This window comes from Micrasema longulum, unplaced genomic scaffold, assembly GCF_059751315.1.
Source record: "Micrasema longulum isolate JH-2025_06_02 unplaced genomic scaffold, ASM5975131v1 h1tg002166l, whole genome shotgun sequence".
NCBI classification, from domain to species: Eukaryota; Metazoa; Arthropoda; class Insecta; order Trichoptera; family Brachycentridae; genus Micrasema; species Micrasema longulum.
In genome coordinates this window covers 4,989-31,901 of record NW_028279331.1, presented here as the reverse complement: position 1 = coordinate 31,901, position 26,913 = coordinate 4,989, and the positions used below count along the sequence as shown (strand labels likewise).

The 26,913-nt window shown below is 31.8% G+C and overlaps 2 protein-coding genes across 3 annotated transcripts in view; one reads left to right on the top strand and one right to left on the bottom strand.

Annotated features, from left to right (window-relative positions):
- Bili (FERM domain-containing protein 8 Bili) overlaps positions 1-19,004 on the top strand; it is a 41,502-nt gene extending 22,498 nt beyond the window's left edge. Inside the window, exons 3-10 of the mRNA XM_088239423.1 lie at positions 6,979-7,107; positions 8,200-8,406; positions 9,037-9,202; positions 10,870-11,031; positions 12,520-12,723; positions 14,243-14,372; positions 14,599-14,875; positions 15,997-19,004. Of these exons, the coding sequence (XP_088095549.1) occupies positions 6,979-7,107; positions 8,200-8,406; positions 9,037-9,202; positions 10,870-11,031; positions 12,520-12,723; positions 14,243-14,372; positions 14,599-14,875; positions 15,997-16,133 (1,412 nt within the window). The 3' untranslated portion in view covers positions 16,134-19,004. The remainder of the gene's footprint in view (positions 1-6,978; positions 7,108-8,199; positions 8,407-9,036; positions 9,203-10,869; positions 11,032-12,519; positions 12,724-14,242; positions 14,373-14,598; positions 14,876-15,996) is intronic.
- Positions 19,005-19,925: 921 nt separating this feature from the next.
- On the bottom strand, positions 19,926-26,455 carry mRpL40 (mitochondrial ribosomal protein L40). 2 transcript variants are annotated; one of them, XM_088239430.1, is made up of 5 exons: positions 26,337-26,455; positions 26,166-26,255; positions 22,429-22,599; positions 21,372-21,570; positions 19,926-20,128 (listed from the first exon to the last, which is right to left on the bottom strand). In XM_088239430.1, exons 1-5 carry the CDS (start codon positions 26,369-26,371, stop codon positions 20,012-20,014), a joined length of 612 nt encoding a protein of 203 aa, XP_088095556.1. In that variant the 5' UTR covers positions 26,372-26,455; the 3' UTR covers positions 19,926-20,011. The 2 variants fall into 2 exon arrangements, with proteins under 2 accessions (XP_088095556.1, XP_088095558.1); XM_088239432.1 differs by lacking the exons at positions 26,166-26,255; positions 26,337-26,455 and adding an exon at positions 23,816-23,841.
- Between the last annotated feature and the right edge of the window lie 458 nt (positions 26,456-26,913).

Genomic DNA, 26,913 nt, shown 5'->3' with positions numbered 1-26,913 from the left:
CACAAGAGTTGTGGACTTTGGCCTTCAGATTATTTGGGATTTTCTTATTTCTGAAACACATACAATAAGAAATAATAATACTCTGTTCTCTTTCAAAGAAGTGTAAATGTTCATTTTACTTGTCTAGTACATGTTCAATTCGTCTTATGTTTTTATTAAATATACTTCAGTATATTTAATAAAAAAGTGGACATATAATGATTTTCTGCTTAGCCACCATTGTATGTTTGCTGTATTCAATTCCAGTTTTTATGCCATTTATAAAAAACGTGCAAATCTTTTTGTACTTTTTGTTGTACACTTATCTATAGGATGCTGAAAAGACAATCATAAATATATTAAAATGTTTTTTTTTTTACATTAAAGCGTTTATTATCTAATATTATTTTTGTAGATTATACATTTTAGGTATTTAATTATCAATTTATGGGCGTATTTTATTTGTTCTGAGTTAGATTTTTTGTGGCATATAAACTTTTATGTTATTTAAAAATAAAATTATTTAATGTGCACAAGTTTGTCACTTATATTATTTGCTATAATGACGAAGTTCGGTGGTTTTTAATTGTTTTTTTTTGTTAATAGACTATTAAACTAAGCCAAAATTTAAAAAAATTAAATTTTGTGTCATATTATCAGCGCTTTGATTTTTTCAGGTTTTGTAATTTTTAAATTGCTTCACCCGTGACGTCATTAGTTGTCGTTAGTGTGTTGTCCTGACATTTAAAAATTGAACCTCTTGCGTTTGAAAACATGCTAAACATGGCTTCTTGGAAACCGGAAATATATCATACACATAATTGATTGGCTATTCTAAATAGCTGTTCACTAGAACTTGTGACGTTTTAAAGTAGTTAATTTTTATTAAAACTTATTTTTCTAATTTTTTTCATGCCTTTCTTGAGTAACTTTGCTATACAATAAAATACAAAAGAATAATTTTTTATATCTTATTTCCCATAGCACTGAACTTCCTCATTGCCGAATTCCCAGTATTTTCTGTACTGTTTATCTAGCGATTAGAAATGAAAACCATTTAATGAATTTACGAATCAGTCAAGCCTAAAATGGAGTGATTCCATATGTGGAGAGACTGGAAAATCTCAGTCTCACAACGCTGCAGGAACAGCGAGAAAGGGGTGACCTGGTAGAGACATACACGATACTCAACAGTCACTATAGCTGCCCAAATTTGGATCCCATGTTCAAGCTTAAACAAGATTCTTGTTTTTGAGGCCACAGTCTCAAGCTGAAAAAAACTATATTCATTCTAAATCCACGGAAGCATTTACTGAGAATTAGGGTTGTTGATGGTTGGAATAAGCTGCCACAAAAGCTGATCTCAATTTGTAGTCTCAATGGGTTCAAAATGGACTAGATTCATTTCAGAAAAGTAAAAGTGCGCCAACAATTAACTTTCTCTAAACTAGATTTTAGCATATCAGCTTTTAGCTGCTCGCTTAAAATTAATATAATAAGAATAATATTAATCTAATTATTTGTAATTGAAAAAATTAAATAATGGAATGAATCTTTTGTACATTTATTTTCGATATTCCATAGATAATAGACATGGGCGTTTCGGTTATTGTGGCATATACTTACTGCAGAGAATAACGGGTTATAAAAACATTGAATTGTGGCTACCCCCCCAAGGTGCTAAACAGATTTTTCAAATAAAACGGATTTAAATACCACTTTTTTTTAATGGATAGAATATACTTTTACTATAATTTTCTCATTTTTAGTAACAAAAAAATTGTGTTCTAATATCAGCACTCATTTTTTAACTTATTGGTATCTGTTGTATTCTTCCAGTAGCCTTTATTTCAATTAAAAATAAAAAGAATACCCACACACAGGTCATGCCTTTGTGGGAGGTTTTTCTTTTTGTGTTAATGTAATAGTTTTTTTTGTATTTGGAACTAATGTCAACCTATTGAAATGCAAAAAATAAATTATAATAAAAAAAAAAAAAATTAATTCAATAGTCAATAATTACTAATTCGTTCATTTCATTTTCATTTAATTTCATTTCATATTCAGATATTTAGAACATTGCAGAAAAATAAACCCAATTCATTCGAAATACAATAATAATTTATTAATAATAATAATAATAGATAGTTATGTTATTATAATAATATAACAAAGTGTTAAAAGAAAAATTCTAAGCTAGAAAGTGCTTTCCTAAGGGAAGGACCCACTGTCGTGAAATATGTCGACATCCGAGGTGATTCGATTAAGTAGCAAGATTCAAATGAATTACTGTATTTGGACTTTTAATCCAATAAATTACTGCATTTGGATTTTCATTCTAATAAATAACTGCATTCGGACTTTCATTTGAATGAATTTAGTAATCTAATGCATTAGATTATTTTCATTCAAATGAATCGTCTCTACTAGCGACCTCACTCACTGTCAGACAGTCAATTTTATTACTTACGAGTACTGACATGCTTATTGAGCCTCCTTGAGCCTTGAACTGTGGGAAATGTCCTAAATGTGGTAATGATGACCATTTATCGGAACTGTCTCCGCCGAATCCTCTACAACAATCCTCGATAGTAAATCGTCTTGGATAGCTCCACGATTAACCGTTCCAACAGCAAGGTAATGAGAGTCCACAAATGACACGCTTTTGCGCAATTGCTCTGGGAAACACTAGTTTACTACTCAAAAAACCTATTTGTGGCCACAATAATCTGTAATACCCATTATTTTTATATATCCCTTGTAACTTTAGTAAATCACCATGTTTATTTTTAATACACAATTAAGACACCCTGCTTCTTTTATAAATCAGTGGAAAAAGGATGTAAATCCTGGCTGTAATAATAATATTCGGGAGATTCCCTTTTATCCAATTAACATCCACATCCTGGCTGCAATTTTCCTGAATTTGATTAATTATCATAAATAACTTACATTTTATCAAGAAGGAATTCCGCCGCAAATTCACCACAAAAACCATGTTTCATCGTATTAATTATTCAATATATAAAAATTACTTAACAAGATTAAAATTGTACTTAAATATCTGGTCTTTTTTTAGAATTTTTTTTTATGAGTAAACTTCATAAAAGGTATATGTTTTTTAAAATTCTATACATATCTACTTTTACACATCTAGTAAATGTTATCACTGTAACTCTCCAAAAAAAGAGACTAACTCTTGTGCTTGGAGAGTGACTTACACTGTTGTAGTTGTTTATTTATTAGAGTTTATATCATTTTAAATACGAGTACACGAGGAAAAAAAAACCTAGGATATATAAAGAAAAAACATAAAATAATATTACATTCATACTTATTAAAATTTAATGTAGTTTTTACACGTGTTCAAAAAATTTCTTTAGATTTACTTTAAATTTATTTATTGATATATTATTTTTAATAGTTTTTAGTTCATTGGGAAGATTGGTCTTAATTAATCTATTTATTTAGTTCCTTTATATAAATCTCTATGTGTCCAGTCTGATGAAGAATACAGTTCTGTGTGTGAAAATTAACCAGAACACTGGACGGGAGTTTTTGACTTGATGGCTACTCTCAGGTGAAAATCCTGAATAAGGAAATTGAGTAGAGAGATGTCCGTCTCGTTGTCTGTGCAGTGGTTGACGCGATCATCTACTATTCTTGAGCTCCTGGGATCGATTCCTGCCAGGGTGAACATGAAATATTGATTTTAAAGGTTGATTGAAGTGCAGTATTTATTGATCACTTTTCCTTCTTGTAACAGATGATTGAAATGCGCTGCGTTTGGTTTATTAATGCACCACCACTAAATTCACAAATTTGACATAACCAGTGACCGGTTTCATCGCTTTCGTGACATCTTTGAGACTTGTATGTTTATTATAAAACTTTATGTATTTATTCAAAAACAGTAAGGATAAAGAATTCTAGAAAAGGATTGAAAAGGACTGTATGTTTTTAGAAATAGGCTGAACGTTTGTTTTGAATTCTTGATGTTTTATTGTAACTTGTAACATTACAAAAGACTTACTGATTACTTTATTAGTATATTTGTAATTAAATATAAATGGTGGCTTACTTCGCGTGGGCCAATCAGGAACAGAATTCGCCGAAAGAGACCATGAACTGCGTTACGCGCCTTTTTATTGAGAGCTGGTTCAGTCTGCGCAAATTCAATGTGCTCAGCACAAGAAAAAATAATATTAAATAATAAAATAAGTTCTTAATAAAAAATTCAAAGATTGGATAATTATATCAACTATTCTATTTACTCTGTAGCATGAACCTTTCCGAAACTTCTAGATGTAGGTTCTGCAGTGCAGATGAGGAAACACCTATGTGAATGTGATGTTTTGCATCATAAAAGGATCATCATCCTCGAGGGACCACTGGTTAAACCCGAGGATGTTAAAGAGCTCGCCCCCTACCTAATAGCCTGATACTTTACGGATCTGGGCTTGGAGAGGGATATTTAGCTAATGTAAACATTCGCCTTCCACACAGTAGCCAGGCTCTTTATAGATCTGGGCTTGGAGGGCGAGAACTATTCACGGAGACCCGTCACAATAGATCTTCACAGGTCGCAGTGACGTCAGGATCTTGCATAGCACTAACCCCCCCCACTAAGAATAAGAATTAGAATACCCGGTGCCCATTTTCTGCGAGTTGTAAATAACTCACTATTAGAAAGTGGAAATCAATTTGGGATAGAGTGAGGTTCGAACTTCAGACCTCTGATCCATGAGTCCGCAACACTAGCCACGGGACCATAACCCGGATTCAAGTTTAATTGCTTGCATTTCATATTTTTATAACTCTCACAACTTTAAAGTTTGTTGTTTGAATGTGCAGTCATAACTTGAAGTAATGCCCCTAGAACGACAATTTGTTGCCATTCAGACACAAGTCACTAACCCAAAAAACATCATTTTGAGAAATCGAAATTTGAAATTTTTATAAATTCCATTGGTAACTTTTTACTTCCGATATATTTTTAAATGTCTGGAAGGTTTTTAATGAGGCAAGGTGGCTAAAATTAGGTTACCTGATATTTGCTTGTTTATAACCTAGAGACATTGCAAGCTACAAGAGATAGGAAGGAAGAAAATATTAGGAATAATTATTATAATGTAAAAAAATATTTTTTATTTAAAGAAATATTTTTTAACATGTTTTTTTGGCCTTGTGGTGCAATGGTCAGCGCATTTTCCTGCCATGCAAGAGGTCTCCGGTTCGATTCCCGACATGGTTGATATGAAATATTTATTTAAAATGGCTCTTTTTACACTGGAATATTTCATAGTCCCTGGACTGGTACCATTAGGTGCGGAAAGGGAATGATGATGATATTTTTTTAATGTTCTAACATATATATACATATGTATAAAGTCACATTGTAAAAAAACTAATGATTCGGATTTGCGCAACTGTTTTCTAACTAAGTTACCTTGGTGAGGTTTGCCTCTTAAATAACATAATTTTATGCTTCAAAGGGCATATTTAACTCAAAACGTTCATTTTTAGGGTTAGTTTGAAGGGCGACAATTTATTTCATGAGCTTTTTGGAAACTCCACAAGATACACCTGTAGCATAAACTGTATAGTTGTTTTTTTTGTCATATCGGATTTCTTTTAATGGATTGCCTGAACCATGTTCATATCTCTTCAAATACTGTTTCATATTTCCTTTACTGTGATGTGTAAATAGGGTAGATATCAATAGATTGATATACATTTTGTGTTATTTGGGTAAAGCTTCTTTATATTCAGTTTGTTGAACTAGCCTCATTTCATCAACTGATTGTACACACCGCCATGTTATGATGAAATTTATTATTAGATAAAGTGTGTTAGGGAGTTTTGATATTAGGAGAAACACCTTTACTACGATATCATAATTCCATAGCCATATTGCTCTATTTACTGTCGATAAGTGATATTGATGATTGATTAATAAAATTTGATATTTAAAAAACATGCTCATCGCCTCATTTCCTCTGCAAAATAAAACATCCACAAAAGCTTTGTCACTCTGAGGATGAAATACCTTTAAAACTGTATTTTAAAAATTACTGTCATTAAAAAAATACAAAGGTCTCTCTCCATATACGAGGTTAGATAAAAAAATACTTGGAAATTGTATATATTTAAAAATATTTATTTATTCCTCAATATTAATGTTGTCCCTTTCAAAGCAATCACCATCAGATATAATTCACTTACTCCAGCGTTTTTTTCTAATCCCCGAAACATTTATACAGCGCATTTTTTGGTGTGGCTCACAGTTCCATCAGCAATTTGGTCTTTATCTCCTCTGCGGTCAGGAAACATCGTTCTTTCATAGTCCTCTTCATCTTTGGGCCAATCCTGGTAAATACGGTGGCTGGGGCATGAAGGTGGTCTGGTTTTTTTTATGAAAAAGTCTCAAACAAGCCACGAGACATGAGCGATCGTAGGCGCGAATTAGGCAGCCACCCGAGACATGCCCCAAAACATCAGTGATAATTGATTAGCATGATTTGTATGAGACACCGACTTCCTCTGCCAGCTCTCTTATAGTAGTTCGGTAATTAGCAAGCACAATTTATTTTAATTTGTCGATGTTCTTGGCCGCCCACGCCTCCGTCATCTTCAACGTCTTCATGATCTTCTTCGAAATGTTTATACTAATCGTAAACGTCTGTTTTCTTCATGGCAGACTCTCCACAAGCGGCTTCCAACATTCAAACCACGGCACTGCATATAGTTTTGTTTTTCACACACAACTTAATACAAATCCTTTGCTCTGTCATTTTGGTTCTGGAATAATCTTGAAAGTTCGCCGATCACACCAAAACGCGTTTTACTTGTATGACTGTCAAAAATCAACTACACGTCCGAAATGGTCCAAATTTGACAAATTAATTATAAACTTATGTACCAATCAAACCTCGTAAACCAGTTTAACCGTTTGTCCATCGTCGATTTGTTCCACTGTCATATATTTTATGGTTTCAGGGTCCAGTGCGAGTACTTGCTCCAATCAGGCCAGTAGTTCTGGTGGTAGTAGCAGTACGGCTAGAATAGAAAATCCAGGACCCTCATCTTCAAGCAGCGCCTCTTCAGCTGCATCACCACCACTCTCTGGTAAATGTTTTTTTAAATTTTATTCATCTTGGGTAGCGCAAATCTATTATTGTATCTGGTATTTCTTATGCTACTTCATTTCCTGTATATATTTAAAGATAAAATTAAATAGGACGCTTTTTTTTATTTTCTTTTATTCAGGAAACATAAAGTACAATTACATACTTATAGACTATACAAAATTAGACCCAATTCTGACGGTCTAGTGAAGTTTCCATATTATATTACATGCTAAGGTTATCAATTAACTATTTTTATTATTTCAAGTACAATAGTAATATTATAAGGCAAAAAAAACAAAACTAAAAGTAGTAGTAAAGATTCAATTAAAATTTAAATCAATAAAAACATCAATCTATCTACTATGTCTATGTCCGGGCGAATGAAGTATTCAGTTATGTTTGTAAATTAAAATCCGGACCCTGGATGAGTGTTTTCAATGGCTGCCTCAGATAAAAAATACTTGAGAAGGAAATTGAGTTCTTGAGGTTCCAGTTTTAATTACCAGCAAGGTTGATTCCTTCCATGAAGAGTTGTCTATGACTCTGTGAGAGAAAACAACCATAGGCGCTGTCACTACAGGGAGCTATATGAAATCTACAGAGCGCCCAGTGTAATCAACTCCATCAAGGTGGGGGCGCTTGGGGGGGGCTGGTCATATAATTAGAATGGACGACGAAAACCCCCATAAAACCCCTAAATCTCTCTGTGACAAGGATGACGGATGTCAGGAAGGCCCAAAATGTGATTGATGGACTGCATCAGTGCAGATACAACGTTGGAAGTGAGGAACTGGAAAGCAGCAAGAGTGGAGGAGACTCCTGGTACAGCTAAGGCCCACCCAGGGCTGTCGAGCTTCTGAAAGGGGGGTTCTACACCGAAAACGCTAGGCTGATTTGACCTTACCTTCCATTTAACAAAAATGATCCAGATACTCTCCACTTGGAGTACCAATGCAGTGCCCTATGCATCACTGGATGCAAAAAAAATAACAAAGATCTACAAGTTCAAATAAAATTTAGTTGCACATTTTAACAATAAATCATTATCTTTTGCATCGGTGTTTTTTTTAACAAGAAGGATATTTTTCAGTAGGCCACAGCGCTCCTAAGACGACCCCAGTATGTGTGTACCTCATGTGCCGAGTGGCACTGCAGCTGGACATGGAGGATCCCGTGGGCGCCACAGCTCGCTATATGCTGCGCAGCATCACCAGCAGTGAGGAGATGGGGTTTAACCAACCCAGTAAGGCTCTGGTTCCCAGTGTCTTCTCTCTGTGGATGTGCAGTCCGCTCTTGGGTGAGCTGATCTTAATACTTGTGTATTTTTCAACTTACTAACATCGTGGTAGTATTATGTTTGTAAACAAATAATGTATCGGATTTATAGGACATTTTCAGTGAACGGATACGGTACCTATGAGTGTTGTTAGATATTCAACCTGAGACTTGACATGGGGAGGCCATTACAATTTTATTCATTTTAATTTTATTTCAAGATATGGTCTTCATAAAAACTGCCATCGCAGCGCTGCAATGGTGGATAGAAAGAAATACAAACGGAATTTAGTTTCTGAATACACCCTATATTTTTTTATTATATTACTCCACAGCGATAATCCTGCCAACTGTACGTACTCTGTAAAAAAGACTTAAATAAATATACTTACCTACACATACTTAGCTACGTACAGAAAATTATAATTTATGTTTGATGTCTGTTTGGCGAGCAGTTTTCGTTTATTGGGATTTGTTTGTAATTTAAATCATTTTGAGATGGTTTATCGCAAAAACCTTTTTAAATTATAAAATTAAAATATGTAAACCTTATACCAACCTATACGACCTCGAGGGCAAAGCAAAAGTTAAATCGGGGGAAAGAACTTGATGGTTAGTTAGTATTATAATATGTAACTCTTCTTCTTCACAGAAATCCAAATGAAATCATATCATAAGCCTTGGGAGATGAGAAACCATTGGAAACAGTTCCTGAAGAAGTATAGCCATGGAACTGCTAACCAGCAGCTTCGAGACGAGCCCATCATTCGCTTCCAGAGAAACGTGTTTTACTCCAGACACGAGGAAGAAAAAATCAAGTACCTACATACATGAATGAATTTTGTATTATTTTTGCTATGTATGAAGATATGGAAATATATTATACTATTTTTAATGGCCTAAATTCATGGGAACTTGGTGATTTTTTCGTATACACATCACGAAAATGTACAACTGAGAAGACATTTCATAAAATTAACAAATCCAAAATTTAACCTCAATCATTTCAATGTCAGTTATCTGGATTATAATATGGACTATCTCAAACGGCACTGTGAATGTATTTAAAAATAAGTTACACCAATATATTATTCTATTAAGAGGTCTCGGGTTTAAATCCTGACAAGGTTGACATAAAATATTAATTTAAAAGGGTGTTTTTACACTAGAATATTTCATAGTCCCAAGACTGGCACCTGAAGTATAAGATTGATCATATTACCTTCATGTTACATAAATGATCAAGACATGCTGCGGTTGGTGTACCGATGTAGTGTCCTATGTATCATTATGTGTAAAAATGGAATGATGATGTACAGTAAAACCCCCGTTTTACGTTTTTCAAGGACTGGGTAAAACTGAGGAAAACTTAAGTGAGGAAATAAAAAAATGAAAATTATTTTTAATATTTTTATTGTACTAGACTATACTAAATGTACTGCAGAAAAATTTTAAGAACTGCCATGATTGGGGATTATTCATATTTACCAATGATATAATTAAAAATATTTTGTAATTTTTCAAACAAAACTGCAATGTGTTTTTTTTTTATTGACATAAAAAAAATACATGCATAAATAATTGTATCTAGATACTTAACCTTAAAAACACGAAAGTAAAAATTTGAATTTGCATAAAATGCCTATAACGATTTTTTCCCTAAATATCGGGAAATTTTATTTATACGGTATCACTTTTTTTAGTATGGCACCACAAAATTTTAAATGTCATTTACATCGCGGACTGCTTCACATTTTTATGATAACTGTTTAAACCATCTGCTTTTCACATTATGTGTGTATAACATCAAATAATATTTATATTGCTAATTTTTTTTAACTTTCTGCATCGTAATTTAATGATGTAAAGACTTTATTCTTCCTAAACATGCGTCAACTGCATGTCACTATTTAGTAAAACATCAACATTAGACACTTAAACAAAATGGTGAATTACACTGCACCTACTTTGAATTTAGTTTGAGACAATAATTTACACATTTTTTTATTTACCTCCATTTAATTCTCCATTCTCGCGGCGGCGCGCGGCTCGTATTTTGACAGATCGAATGAGTTATAAAAAAAATTCAACATTAAACCGGGGTTATGAAAAACGTAAACGTTAATTGGGGGGAAATTGAATGAGAATGTATGGAAAAAAAATGGGACCTAAATATTTCAGTGTAAAAAGCGGGAAAACGTAAAAACGAGGAACGTAAAAATGAGGTTTTACTGTATTGTTATTCAGATGTGATGTGATTCAGATATAAACAAGACAGGAAAAATTCTTAGATTTTCACATCCTTTCACATACTAATGTTATCCTGTGTTTTATTTGTCATTTTTCTGATGTTTCAGACAGAATTAATTAGCTATTCGCCTTTAAACAAATACAAATAGTGTGTGGCGTAATAACCCAATAAAAACTTCTTCATTACAAGGGCTTTTCAGCATTACAATTAGGTATTTATTTGCGTGTTTTTCAGAGAAGGGCGCATTATCGAGTTACTCTATGAAGAAGCTCGGGAGAGAGTCATCAAGGGGCGTTATCCGTGTGGGAGTGCCAGGGCTGTGGCTCTCGGAGCCCTACAAGCCCGTATTCAGCTGGGGCCCTATGATCCTTTGGTCCACACGACTCACTTCTTCCGGTAATTAAAACTATCTGTAATTCTAATCCATTTACTATTATAAATTAATTACCTTACCGCGATCCAGTGCTTAGCTGTTTGTTCACAATGCTGAGCTCTCGGGTTTGATTCCCGACAAAGTAGAGATGAAATATTCATATTTAAAAAAACCCTTTGGTTCCCTGGAATGGATCTGGAGTGTAAGATGATCATCTTACTTTCATGTAACAAATGGTCGAGATTTGAGCAAGGCTGTAAATTTTCACATTTGTTTGGCCTTGACAATTGGGACGTCAAGATTCATGACGATAAGATTCGCGATGATGCTCTATTTAAATTTGAATGGTCACGAACAAAGTTCAAGAATTCAAAATGTAACCAAATCGTTAATGTGTAAGGGCGATGCAATGAACCGTTTTTGCTGGAATTTAAAATTATTAATTTAAAAATATTTTTTATGCTACTAACTGTATTTCATAGACACTTGTTAATTTAAAATTGTAAAAAAAAAAAACATATTTCCCTATTCTTTCTTGATTAATTGTACGACCAAAAGTGGTAACTTAAAAATAAGTAACATAAAAACAAAATTCTGAATACAAAAAACCAAATTAATAAATTTAATGACCATAATAAGCAGCATAAATATATAAAATATTCTGAAAAAAAAATGCCTATCCCAAAAATACTAGCAGTTTTATGCTGTTTCAAGTCTTCATGCTGCTAAAAGACATGGTATTTTTGCCCAAAATCCAGGTTTTTAATCATACATAAAATTGTTTAGCTTTTATATTTTACATGTTACTTCTAATATTAAAATGAAAATAGCATGTAGATAAGTTACTTTATTGTCTTAAATTGCTTGACCAACTTTAAGAACGACACTTATTTATAAATTTTTCAAAGACAAAACTGTCAAAATCTACAGCCTTACTTACCCATATGCTGTATTAATTCTATCAATGCATTGCCCTGTATCCTATTAAATTGTTAAGGGATAGTGATAAGTAATTAAATATGGTAAACAACATTCAACCTATTTACGCATAAACCATTACCCCCCCCCCCCCCCCACAAGGCGGACATTCAAAATTATATAATGTGTACAATAATAATAAATATAAATAATACTGTAAACTTAATTTTTTTCCCTAAAACTGTTTTAATTTTTCAACACATTTAATTATGTACCAACCTACGTATATGCAGTATTGTATCTTAACATCCATAAAGCATAATGTCATTTGTTACTTTATTCTTATTCTTGTTTATTGTATAAGTATCTACATATTGACTTGTTATGCCATAAAACCTACATATTAATTTTATACCTATCATGTAAAAGTCCTCTGGGCGTAAATAGATAATAATAAATATGTATTTTTGAGACTTGTTCACTTTGTTCATAATGGGAGATTTATAACACAGATATGATTTATTTATGATCTGTGAATTCCTGGCCAATTGTTTTAAGCCATAGATATATTTTTTCTGTATTTCTCGTTCCAGACAGAGGCAGAAAGAGTTCCTCCCGGCGCACCTGCGGCGGCGCTGGTGGTGGCCTGGGGTGGGAGGAGGCAGTGTGGGCGGGGGCAGCAAGGCAGGGGCGGAGGCCCGGCTGCTAGAACAGTTCCGACGCGCCCCCGCCGCTGCCCCCCCTAGGAAGCTGATGAGGAAGTACCTTGAACTGTGTTGGCCACTTCCCTTCTACGGGTAATAAATTATCTTGGGAAGATGCGCATTCTCCGCTTTGTATGAAGAAAAGTCAGACCGCGCGGTCTGACTTTTCTTCATACAAACGTATTCCCGTATTTCCTACCTGGATTATGGGCACTAGAGCGATGTTTCTTTTAAATACTACTAGCTGAAGTCGGCCACGCTTCGCAGTGGCTTTGTCTGATATTAATTTTTAGGGGAGTAAATAAAAATAGTCTAGCAACTATACATTTACCTAGAAAACACATTTCTTAGTTTAATATCTTAATTTGCGTTGCTGGGACTATGCTGTAGAATATAAGGGAAGAAAATTGTAACTTTGGCTAAAATTGGTAAAATGGCAGCACTGTGTAGAACTGTCATTCAGTACTTGTTGACTATGACAAATTATGTGTCAATTTAAAACGCATAGTCTATGCATAGAATGTTCCGTTTCCGTTTGAACTTCCGAATAAAAAGTATATAGAATTACTCTTCTGCTAAAGTGCAATGTTCTGTAAAAAAATTGAGTCAATCTATTGATTACTTTCCGAGATTTGCGGCCACAAACACACAGAACCTATATTTTTGTATATATATAGAATAGATACCCACCATTGGGGTGTTCTTATCACTTGTTTTTTTCATACATTTTCTTTTATAGGAGCTAGAACTATCCAAAAACCATAAAGATATAAAAGCGTATCTGCTGTATTTGGACGTATGGCATACTAATATGGTAACAATTTTAAAAACAAAACCTATAGAAAAAATCAGTACCTCAGAGGCAGACGGATGCAAATCCAAACGTCAAATGTTCGACAATAGCCTAAAAAATGTACTTTCTCTAAGTGATTTCTAATCATTCAGAACATTAATTTGTATTTTCAGTATTTTAATACATTGGTTCTTTCATTTTAAGACTCAAATTTCTTCAAAATCAATGGACATGATCATAAACTGAATACGAAAATCGAAATGTCATTTCATCAAATTCTGGATTTGCATCCGTCTACCTCTGAGGTACAGAAATATTCTTGATACTCTTTTTTAAAAAAAACAAAACAAAATACGTTCGTTCAGAGAGTGACCGAAAATCTATATTAAAATACCTACCTATTTATTCTTCTGTGATTGCGTTTTCCTTAAACTTATTGCAATTTAGTTAGGATTGATTCGGACTGTTTTGTACTTCTCTTCAAGTAAAAAAAAGTTAGAGCATTAATATTAACAAAGGTACATAATAGGGAAATATCACATACTACGAATACCGATAAAAATATATGAAATGGATTTAGAATAATTCATTGTATTTTGCTATAAAAAAATCAAGTTTTAATGAGAAGTATTTAAATTTAAAGTGTTATGTCAAAATGGAGTTAGAAGATACAAATTGATTATAAATGGTCATTATACTGCTCTGTGTATCGATTTATATACATTAATAAATTATGAGCAATTTATATGTAAAATATAACATAATTATGTAATACTTGTTGAAAATAAGGGTTGTTTAAAATGTAATATGCATTTACAGGGCAGCGTTTTTCCAAGGTCAAGTGGAGCAACCGGTTCGTGGACTAACAAGCCTCATAACACATCAGGATATCGCTGTCCTGGTGGCTGTCAATGCTACTGGAGTCTATGTTATTGACGAATGTGAATGTGTAAGTTCTTATTTATATCTGTGCTAGAAATTTATCAATCAGTTGACATAAATAATATATTTATAGTAAACTTGACTTCATTTTCTTAGCGTACGTATTAAAAAATATATTTGAATACTTTACTTTATGTCGGTAATTATGCCCACAGTACACTTTGTTTGCCTATTTCGCGCCCTTAAACCCAAGAAATTAATGAATGTTATGAAAAAATCATTTTTAATTTTAGACAATGCTTCTCGGGTTGCGGTACGAGGAAATGTCCTGGGAGTATGCACGGCCATCTAACGAAGCCAATGAAGACTGTCTCCCGTGTCTGTTTCTGCAGTTTATGGTGGTGGAAAACGGACTAAGGGTGACCAAAATCCTCCAAGTGTTCTCCAGACAGGCCCTGCTGATGGAAACCCTCATCATTCATTTTGTGGGAGAATTCAAGAAGAGAGTGGCGGCCGAAGATGGACAAAGGGCGGAATCCCCACAGCAGTATGATTATCAAAATTCTCCAGGTATTTGTGTTTTTTTTGTGCACCACAACAAGCCCAATTTTAAGAATTACAGCACAAAACACCCGCGCCTTAAATCATATTTAATCTTTGTGTCCTTGAGTCTAACCGGAATAAAATTTTGCATTCCTATGATTTGCACAAATATTTTTTTCTTTGTGATCATTTCTTCTCGTGCCGCTCCTATTAGAGGTAGGTGACCATCACTTGAAACTCCTTTCGATTCTGATGACCATTGCTGCATCTGGTATTTCAAACCACTGCCAAAAATTCCTGAACCATGATGCTTTTTTACGTTCCATACCCCGTCTACCCCCTATTTTTCCATCCACTATGAGCTAAGACCATTTTTTATTAAAGATAAACAACCTAGTATCTCTGATTTGTAGTTTGCAACACTACCACGGGATTATGACCGGACTCCTGTGCTTTTAAATAGTGTTTTTGTAAAATCAAGGAATTTGGTATTTTTACTCTTTTTTTAAAAACATTCAAGTTTGAAAATGAAAATTCTTGGTGGAAGTTTATTGCCATTTATTATAGAAATAAAAAACGAGTGATACAATTTTGTGGATTTAACTCATCTTTTGCTCTTTTCTTTTTGAAAGTCATTTTAAACTGTAACTGGATTAGTGTATAACCCTATTTTTTTATTAACCCTGTCTTGTGCATTGGACTACATGAAATATTCAACATCATGTTATCTCAGACTAGTATAGAAATCTAACTTAATTGTCAGACTACTATACTGCCCTACTAGGCCTAAAAGTCATGTCTGGTGAATTAAACATTTTACAGGACATTACTGTTTAATGCTTTGCCGATCTGATTTCTTTTAAAATATTTTTTTTTTACAAGAGAATATCTCATATTTGAGAAGCAGAAATGACTTGTTGGCTTAGTAAATGAGTGAGACTGTCCGAATATCTATTACAAAAGCAAAATAAAACATGCTAAATGATTTTTTCAGTTACAACTTTTTGGCTTAGCAGGGCAGTATAGTAGCGTTTTATAGAGAGCACTCGGACCTTTTTTTTCACCCGTAACCCTGCCACGAGACTAGAGCCTATTCATAAAATTTATTGATTACGATGACTGAAAGCATTTATTTTGTCTTCTTACAGTCGGAGTAGAAGGTGGCGGAGATATGGATTCACCGGCCAGGAGATTAGCCAACAAGACAGCCCGCCTTTCCCTCGCCACCTTTGACGAGAGAGGATTAGCTTTGGGCCATGCAGGATCGTGGAGATTGGCATATTAAATATTACATACTATCTTATTAACTTAATACATTAACTGCTGACTAAAATTCATCAATACAAGACCGATTTTATCAACAATCTATCAAATTTCCAGAAATATACAAAGCGTTCACTGCTAATATTCATAATTTATTATCCAGTGCCTCCGCATCAATGATTATCTTTGGAAACTTAACATCGTTGGGCGACAATGAAAGCACCCACCCCTTTCTCGAAACATATTGCATATTCACTATCATTTTTTTAAAACTAATTAAGCAATTTGTAATATTTCTTTACAATCAAACCACGGAAATAACAAAACATTAGAAACTTTAAAAGCTTTCAAATATACATTCCGTGTTCCGTGCAGCGACAAACCCTCCGTTACACGTTTGTTATTAAACTAAAACCCAAACCAAAAATTTGCAACGCTTTTTTTCTATGCAATAAAGCAACAGGGCGTCTCTTTAAGTCGGTCGGGAATTGTTGCTCTGAGGGTAACAGTATTGCTTGTACATAATATGACAGTACATTCCAAACAAAAGGTTGTATATATTATATTGATTTGTTAAAAGGTAGTTTGTTGGGAATTATGCCATGTTTTGTTACAAAATTGCGCATATTGATGTAAATAATATTAAATATCTGTAGACAAAAAATGATCTGATCGAAGAATGACATATATACCTTTTGCTGTATATTATTATTATTTATTCTAAAAAATGTGATTTACCTCTATATTGTAAGTATTTACAATATATACAAAGATTTTTCAAATTTGTGTAGCGAAATAAGTTTAAAATCCGCAAACTTAGAACTTCCATCACTGAATCTCATTATGTAGATTATATAGTTACTCTTGATACTCATTTTTTCTTTAGAATACATAGATAGCACACCTTGGCAAATGTCAATGAATTATGTACCTGTTATTTAATATATAAATAATATAATAAAACAAAGTATAGCAAATGTTTTTATGACATTAATGAATATTTTTTACTAGTTATGTAGTAAAATCAGCAAATAAATCAATAACTTTTTTTTTCACTTATTATAATTATTGTGTAGAGTCCATTGCTTTACTAATACAGCTATGGGCTTAAGATCCTAAGAGCAGAAATGTTCAGCTTGCCTACATCAATACGGAAGGCTCTTGATAAACTGACAGGTATGGGACCGAAGGGATGTTGGACTACTGAGAAGTGTCAGCTATATTATAAGTTATATTATCACCTGTAAAACTGCCTTTATTCTGTTTATTACTGTACTGTACATACAGTACTGTGAAGCAGTTTAGAATACTGTAGTAGGTATGACATGAATGAAAAATGTATGATTTATTACTGTATTGGAAACTTATTTACAAAACAAAAGTACGAATTATAGTAGTGTCTACAAAGAAATCATATTCTGGAATTATCACGAGTCTACTGTAATAACAAAATAAAAATTGTTATATATTTTTTTAATTTTCTTATCGAATATTATCTTCAACTAACTCTAATTTTATGTTTGTTACCTATGTACCTATTTAAACCATTAATATATATAATAACACACGTTGTGTTGTTGCCAGAAATTAAAAATTATTTAGGGGAAAAAATTGTGGAAAAGGTAAAGAAGTAATTATTTTTAAATAAATTCATATTTCTTGAATTTCTAATTATATTAGCCACATTCCAATGATATTGTATATTTTATTGAATTATTTTAAATCCAAATCCATTTAGAATTACAATCTTTTACTGAGACAATCTGTCAGCGTTTCAAATTTCTCAATATAAAAGGTTTTAATCGTCATTAATGTTAAAGATTATGCTTTATAAAAACATTATCTAGTCAAGGAGAATCTCAAAAAGAATTTTAATAATGTTTATTTAGTTTCTATACTTAAACTTAGTTAAAATTACAAGATTTAGTTTTACTAGTCTTCCCGGAACTGTTTACTTCTGAGCAATTTTTGTCATATTTATCTAACTTGAGTTTATTTTCTGATCATATAAATTGAAACTATATAATATGGTGTTGTCACTCTACACACAATGAACACATCATATTGATGAAATAATAACATTCTATTGGAAAATATATTTTTAAAAGTAGCTATTTTCAATAAATTTACAGGAATTTGGCGGAATTTGTTTATTTATATTATAAAAAGTTAAATGATTGTTGCATTTTTGTCAAAATGTGCAAAATTAGTTGTTTTATTTTACTTTTACGTGCAAACTCTTTTGTCCATTTAACTTTAAACTTTGTTTTGCTCAACTTAAAGTCTTTTGATAACCGAGTGTTAAAATTGTTTATGATTTATAAAATAATTTATAAATATATTCTTCTTAGAAGTTAATTGTTTTTTTTTGTTGCTGTTATCATTGATATACTTTGTTTTTATCTGAATTAATTTACTCCAAATACGAATTATTGTGAATTTATCAATTCGCAGATTACATTTTTATTTATAACTGCCATGCCAACTGAGAAAATAAAGTTAAACCTAAATCGGGTAATATTATTGTAGTAATTAACAGAGTCCACATAAAGTTTTTCCAGATCTTCTGATTATTATTTCATTACATTATGGTTATTTTTCTACATTCCATTATATGCAAATATGATTTTTAAAACCTAACTTTTTTTACAGATCTTATATAGATGTGTATACATCAAAATTTGTTAACCTGTTATTAATTGATGTTTTAATTCATCATTCAACATTTCACTCCCATAAAAAACAAAGAACTGGTACTTTTCACAGTGACAAATGTAATGTGAATTTAGAACCTATAAAAAATGTATCTATATTTATTATTATATTCTTAAAAATATAGTGCTGTCACATCCATAGATGGGAAAAATGATATTCTGCACCTACAGTATTGTTGTAATAAGTATGTATTTATTGTATTTTAATTAAAATAAAAACATCAAGTTACACTTCACAATGATTCTATTTATTAAATTTTGTATTTTGATTTAATAATTATTTTTATCTTCCTTCATTTCATGAAGGAAGATCACGGGAGAATTGAATGAAACGTTCAGGAAACAAGATTTTGTGATAGGGCATTTCCAAAACATGATAAATTTTGAACCAGAGAGATAATTTCAATCTATAAACAACTTTCAATGTAAAATAATTATTATTTTGATAATAAAAGTAAATATTAATATAGCGTATCTGGGACTTCTGATGTTTTTTGCATTAAAACAAAGTGGACTTCAGATTTTTATTTCAACTTAAAAAAACATTTTTATGACTGGACTTTATGAAGTGGTACTTCACATATAAAATAGCTTATTGCAATTATTTTTGCATTTCAAACTTAAAAACGGCGAAAAGTGGACTCCCGTGTTTTATCTTCTGTACAGATATTATTTAGTGGTTCAATAAGGGATAAATATAGTTTGTATTCCTCCCTGAAAACCTATCCTCATCCTGTAAAAGTATCATCTCTGCTCTCCATCCTTGGTCCCGAAATTATCCACCACATAGGAAACTTTGGTCCTTTATATAAAACTATCACAATATTTTATTTTTTTTCTCAACGATTTTCCAGAATTTTCGTTTTTAGGATGATTGCCTATTGTAAAAGAAAAAGAGTAAAAAATTCTGACAAAATGTCAAAACACGCCAACAAAAGTTGCTTGCTTATAATGTGTAATCTAATAATAAATATTATAAATATAATAAATATTTGAGTAAATAATAAGAACTCAAGTATTTCCCTTTTATACAAAAAATAAACTCCTATCTTATGGACTTATCATATTTTTTCTGTAGAAATGAGTTATAAAAATGCAGATTTTTAAATAGGCAACAACTTTATTATAAATTCACTACATAAATGCAAACATGTTTATATCCTACAGCAAACTTTATAAAATGTATTCAATTATCCCAGTTTTTAGAAATATCTATATATTCACCATCAGGAGTCATATAATTCTTGATTGGAGGAGATGCTACCGGACCTTTACCGTTATAGGGAACTAGTTTTGCATCAGTCTGTAACAAAAAGTGTTTTTTGTATAAAGTACACAATAAACAGCTTATGCAGTAATAGTTACAAAATACATAATATGTGCTTCCAATTTAAAAAAAAATACAACTTGGGAGATGAGATGCAACTGATCACAGGCTATTTGTAAGTACCTGCCCAAAATTAGAATTGAAAGTAATGAATTTGATGATTAAACTTAGTTCCGAAGGATTATAGTAGTTGCTCTTCTAGTTTATGCATAAATTCTTACCACATCCGAGTACATATCATAAGCGTGGGTATCTAAAAGAATCATGATGACATCCAGAAGGTAGAAAAAGGATTCGAAGATCTAGGTTGAGGTCCCACATTACAAGGACAATGTAAAGAAAGTTGCAGCAAAACTTCTACAAGTTGCAAATAGGAAGACGCGGGTCGAGGACGGGCTAAGTTGGTGGCGAAATTTGAAGGAGGCCAGGGCTTGATTTAAGCTGCAGTGCCATCAAAGAAGATAATATATTGCGTAAACTTCTTAAAAACAATACCAGCTTGACAATGTCGTGAGAGCAATGAAACCTGTTATTGGTCCATTAAATCGAGTGGATGAAAGTGTCAACCTGTCATTTATTTAAAAAAATATTTCATTCATTTTCTTTGCTATTATTTTAGTAATTACATTTTTTCATGTATTTCGGAAAAATAAAAAAAAAATTGTCTCTCGTATTAAAACAGCCCAGTCAATGTCAGACTCCATAAACTCTAAAAATCAATCAAATATAATTTTCAAGACCTTAGATTTACCGACAAGGAAAACCTACTTTGGTGATAAATAATATTTTATTTCTGTAAAATGTTTGAAGGGTACTGAGTAAATTTTACCATGTAAACAAAACATTTTTTTTTCATTGATAATAAAAAAGTAAATGTTGTACAAAACAATAGCATTATTTTTAAAATAATTTAAATAAAATAAAACCTAGGGAAAATATGTTATTAAATATTTGTATACTTACCGACTTTTCTATGCAGGTTTCTACCGGTTTTGAGATGTACCTTATACACGTATGTAGAGTGGCCATATTAGTTTAATTGGTGTCCTGACGAAGAGACAGGTACGTCTCAAAACCGGTAGACATAGAAAAGTCGGTAAGTGGTTATATACAAATATTTAATAACATTTAGTAAAATGTTCGACCGCAAAGTTAATGCAGAATAATTATTTATTGGTTTTTTTATGACAATAATTAACAAATGAGCAAATATTTTTACCTGTATTGCTTCTAAATACAGTTCTTCCGATACTTGTTTCAGAGCTTCTAATGCTTTCCGCTGTGATGTCACGATACGATCAATGTTTCTAATATCTTCTATCCTATCCTTAGTAAATAGTCGAGTCCAGTTTTTCGCCAGCAGAGCTCGGTACTCTGTCACTTCTTCAGAGAGAACCGTTACTGGCCGGGTACGTTTTCTAATGAAAGATAAATTGAGATGTTAATGTATAAATCAAAGAAATTAATGTAGTGTAAAGATGTAGTATTGAAAATAGTCTGCCTCGTGAGTAGTTTTTCACAGCAACGTTTCACAATCCCCAAACTGATGCCTAAAAAAGCATAGGACCTTTACGTATAGTACAATTGATAGGAATAAGCTACTTTTGGAGTATTAATTAAAGGCGGTTATCTAAAGAATGCGCATTAGTGCAGTGAACCGCCAAGTAAATATATGTTTAAAAAAATAATTGATAGTAAAATTATGTAATACAGCAAAACAAAGATTTGTTGCAACATTATATGTATATTAAATTTAATACTAGTGCCAAAAGATCTAGCAAACGACCTTTTTATCTTATCAGCTCATGCATGCGTTAATCCTCAATGTGCGTATTTTGTTTTGTACGAGATTATACCCTAAAATTGTATGAAAAACAACAAATCTGGTGAAACCGTAGCTTGAGCAAGATAGACTATGTTTCATAGCGGTAAATCATGCGATAGAGGGAGAAGATATGAAAGACACCTAACTGATTATTTGTTAATCTTAATGACTACCTAAGGGATGAAATCCAGTATTTTGTCTACAAAGATTTGGACAAACTCAAAATATTGTAATAAAATAACTGAAGTCGTTTTCAAATATAATTTAAACAGATTTTGCTGTTGCAATTCTCGTATTTAACAATCACATCAAATTAAGAACTTTTTTTTACCCTGCGATAATAGATTTTTAGAAAGTAGTTTGTAATGAGGATCTGGGTTTTTTAATTACGAGCATCTATGTAGGTACATAATTTGATAATTTATTTTACTGAATGAAATTGAAGTCTTACGCTCTTTCATCTACAAGGACATGAGGTTCTTCTACTTCTTCAATAGATTTTAGTTGACGAGCATTTTTTTCTAATCTTCGAATTTGTTTCTCAATTTTTTTCTTTTTTCTTTCTTCTCGCTGTCGGATGATAGCTGGATCCATTCGCTTCTTTTTTTTCAAAGGTTCGGCACTATAAACATAAGTACACCAGTTAAAATATAATTGTCATCTAAATTGAATGTAACAATTTGTAAGCTCCAAATTAACAAGGATTTTTTCCAGCATGCAGGTGAAGGGACAGGGAAGTGAAAATATTGAGTATATCTGTATTTTTGATCTAAAAGGGTTAATATCATTTTTTTTCTTGCCATCATTTTGTAGAGGGTCGATGTCAATTAATATATATACATATATATATATCTATATTGAACTATTGTGTATACACAAACATATGTGGTAGTTGTTTTTTATTGATATTTGTTATAAAACACGTCAAATAGTTATAATTATAACCCTACAAAACGGCTGAAAAGTTACTCTCTTGTAGTATTGCGATTTACAACATCTGCCTTTTTAGATTCAAGCCACAGATATATTGAGGTAGGTAATGTAAATATTAAAATAAATAACTAATAACCTTAAGTTTTTTAATATGTCATGGCAAGAAAGATATTAAAGAAACACTACAAGTATTAAATAAATGATTAATAAAACACTTTGTTCTTAGACCACCTGAGTTTATTTCAAAGCACTACTTGTTTCGGAAGGCACAGATCCTTCCATCTGCAGGTGTTATTATAAACTGAATAAGTTTATAAGAACATCTGTAGATGGAAGGATCTTAGCCCCCTGAAACTAGCAGTGCTTCGAAATAAACTCAAGTGGTCTATGAACAATGTGTTTTATCTATCTATATCATAGAATTAAGAATAGTCCAGAAGGAGCGTAGAATCATATTTGAATACATCGGACTGTGACAAATAATTCCCCCACTTAGACACACTTTCGCCGCGTGCATACGTTAAGTCACCGGATAATGTTGCATGACGAGAAAAAAAATAATCATAACACAAATGTAAGGTAAAAAAAAGCAATCTGTTAATTTCTCTAAAATTTTATTGTGCACGCGGAAAAACTGATTGACACAACAGATTAGATAAATAAAGGGTCATTTAATAAGAGTTACTTCTGTTTCAATTTTGGTACTCCGGTTCTGTATTTATTTATTTTTTATCTTAAAATTGCGTTATCATTCACTTATTTTTTGCTATTTTTACATCTTCTAAATATTTTTTTAAAAGCATAAATTACATGTACTTTTTTCGCTCCCTATATTTAAGTTAGTAGTAATTATTATTATATAACCATGTAGGACTATGATATGATTAATTTTAAAGGATCTTTACCGACAAGCCATATTCATTGGCTTGGTAAGTCCTGTAAAAAAAATAAAAAAATTACATGTTTTAAAATAACTAAAATGTAATATTGTATGTAAATAATAAAAAAAAAATTTAAAAAAATACTTAAAATTTAAAACAAATTTTATTTGACACAAAGCGGATATTTTTATATTATGCTAAATAATATTTGATGTTTCAAAGATAATGTCATTCAAATGTCCCCCACGGCGTTGTTTAATCCGAGGTCTAATATTCATTATTTCTTTTATGAGCAAAGTAGGGTAAAAAAAAATTCTACCCTGGCAAAACTAACGTAATTTCCATTTTGTTTCTTCGACAATCTGACAGATGGAAAAATAATTGAATTTTTAAGTAATTCATTTGCTATTTAAAAATTTGTTTGTTAATTACACATGAAATGTGATGCCATCCTGTTTCTTTAAGATCCTAGCAGTATTTCTACACTTTAAAAGGACACAAAACGGCATAGTTGAATTCAAATCAGGAGCTGCGTACTGAGCAACGTCTACAAATAAACTAATGGGGCAAAACGTTAACCTACTCATTTATGAGTAGTTGAGTCGCCCTCTGTTTGATGTGCCTATGCGGTTTCTGGACTATTTTTAATTCTATGATCTATATATAAATGAATCGCCGTTTTGTGTCGTAAAAACTCAAAACTGACTTGACAGATTTACATGCTGTTTTTTGCAAAATTTTCTAATTTACGCACTCAAGGTTTACAAACAATAACATCTTCAATACATTCAGTAGAAAAAAGTTAGAAGTATATATGTGTTTTCATCGATTTTACAGGGTTGCATTCGACTGAAATGCATATTCCAAAAAATTTGGAGAATGTTGTTTTTTTGTAAATTAAAAAAGTTTGTATTTTAACGTTTACAAACATCAATTATTTTCAATGGATACTGAATTGATTAATTTCCTAACAATTTCTTAATTTCTACATGTTAACATATTTTTAATGGATTTTTAGTAAAGTTTGAAAAATTTTAACTGACATTCTAAACATTTTTGACAAACAGATTCTTACACAGAATGCACCACAGCCGGTAAGTAGAGTAGAGTTTGACATTTGCAAAAATAATTCTTTATTTAAAAAAATATTATTTCATGTTTTGGAATTCAACCACAAACAAGTACCGAGAAGTACCTACCTATGTAATTAGATCCAATATTTGAATATTAAAAATGTTTAGTTTTGGAGTTCAATCATAAACAAGTACTTAGGTACCTACATATTAATAAAAAGTATTTTTCCTTTTATACGGAAAGTTTTTGCACGTTTTCACGATACAGTCATTTTTCTTTTATTATTATTTATTTGTTGACGGACTTATATAGTCCATTCCAACAATGGTAAACACATTTTTTTATGAGGTAGGTACAAATGAAATAAAATACAAATAAATAAAATTTAAGCTAGGACAAACAAAATAAAAAAATTACTACCTCAAGACAAGATCTGGTCTATCTTAGTTCTTTCATTTCTTTCGGTTTCGAATTAAATGTCAAGGTCACGTCGAAACACGGCTGACAATTAAAGAATTACTAAATTCACATTGGGCATGAGTTGAGTGTCATAGTTTTAGAAGGCTCAGGGTAAAAAGCTGTCTGACTTTTCTTTATCAACACGCATTTACGTATTTTATCCATAAATTGTGGCACTAGAGTAGTGATTTTTGGACGATTTTGATTTGAGCACGATAAGGACTCTTAGCCAATCACACGTGGAGATAAAACAAAAAAACAAACCCTTATTACGAATATATAAATAGCTTAAAAACATCCAAAATAAATAATGTGTGTAATTGATTACGAAAAAAATGTTTGTTCAACAAGCTAATAGCAGGCAAGCTAAAGTTTGGGCAGGACAACGTCTGTCCGGTCCGCTTGTTAATTATATATTCAATCATGTTATTCCACAAAGGTAATGTCGATTTAATCAATAATTTTACAAGTATTGTTTGTAATTTTGTTAAACAATTCTGATACATTGATATATTTTATAATACAAATTTTTAATTATACGTTCAAAATGTTGCTTAAATTATATTTGACTAATCTAAGCATGTGTAAGGCCCATATAATTAGATTTAAAAGGTATTTAGACCCTGATAGTTTTCTGAGGAGTGCAGAAAAAAAATATAAATGAGTGTATTTTTAGCACTTACTGTCAATTTTGGACCACATTGTAGTGTCCATTATCTGAGCTGATGTGATATCAGTCTAAAAGTCCAGGAAACTCTACCATAACATAAATGTTGAAATGTCTAGATATTGCTTAAAAATAGTGAACAGTCAGTAAGATGAAATATTTTGAAAGGCTTACCAAAGATATGATGTGATTCGAATATTTAAAGGTGTGTAAGTTGTAATAGATCTGATATTCTGATGAATTATTGGCGATGTTAAAGATAACCTAAAAGATAAACGTCATATTATAAGTTGACAACTCTCGTTAATCAGAAACAATATACATGTAAATAGGGCGAGAAAATACCGTGAAAATGATGTAAGAAATGAAATCCCAGCCATTGTTTCAACTTTTTACTATTTTGTTTTTACATAAACATTAAAATATACACTGGAGCCGCGACGAAAAATGCCAAATTACGTAATGAAGTAAGAAGTAAGTTGCAGGCAATGCAGGTGTATTGGACAACATAAGGGAGATAAAAACATGACATTCTACCAACCAAAATCAACAGCACTTCGAACCTACCTACATTGACACAAATTTCGGGGTTGTAATTTTTTTATTCTACTGTATATCCACCCGTGTGGCAGTAGCGAGCGGTGAGTTTTTAAATTGGTAAGCTATAAAAATTCCGATAAAATGTCCATAGCGGTAGTATGGCATATAAAAAACAAGTCTATTTTATATTTAATAAATAATTCCTAACAAATGGCTCCAGCGGCTAATAGGTTCAGTAAAAATATTTTCTAATGTAGAACAAACATTTGATTTAAAAAAGACAATTTAAAAAAACATAATTGCAAAAAAAAATTGGAACACCTGAGGACTCGAACCCCCGTCTTCATCATTAGAAAGCAACGACCCAACCGCGTAGCTATTT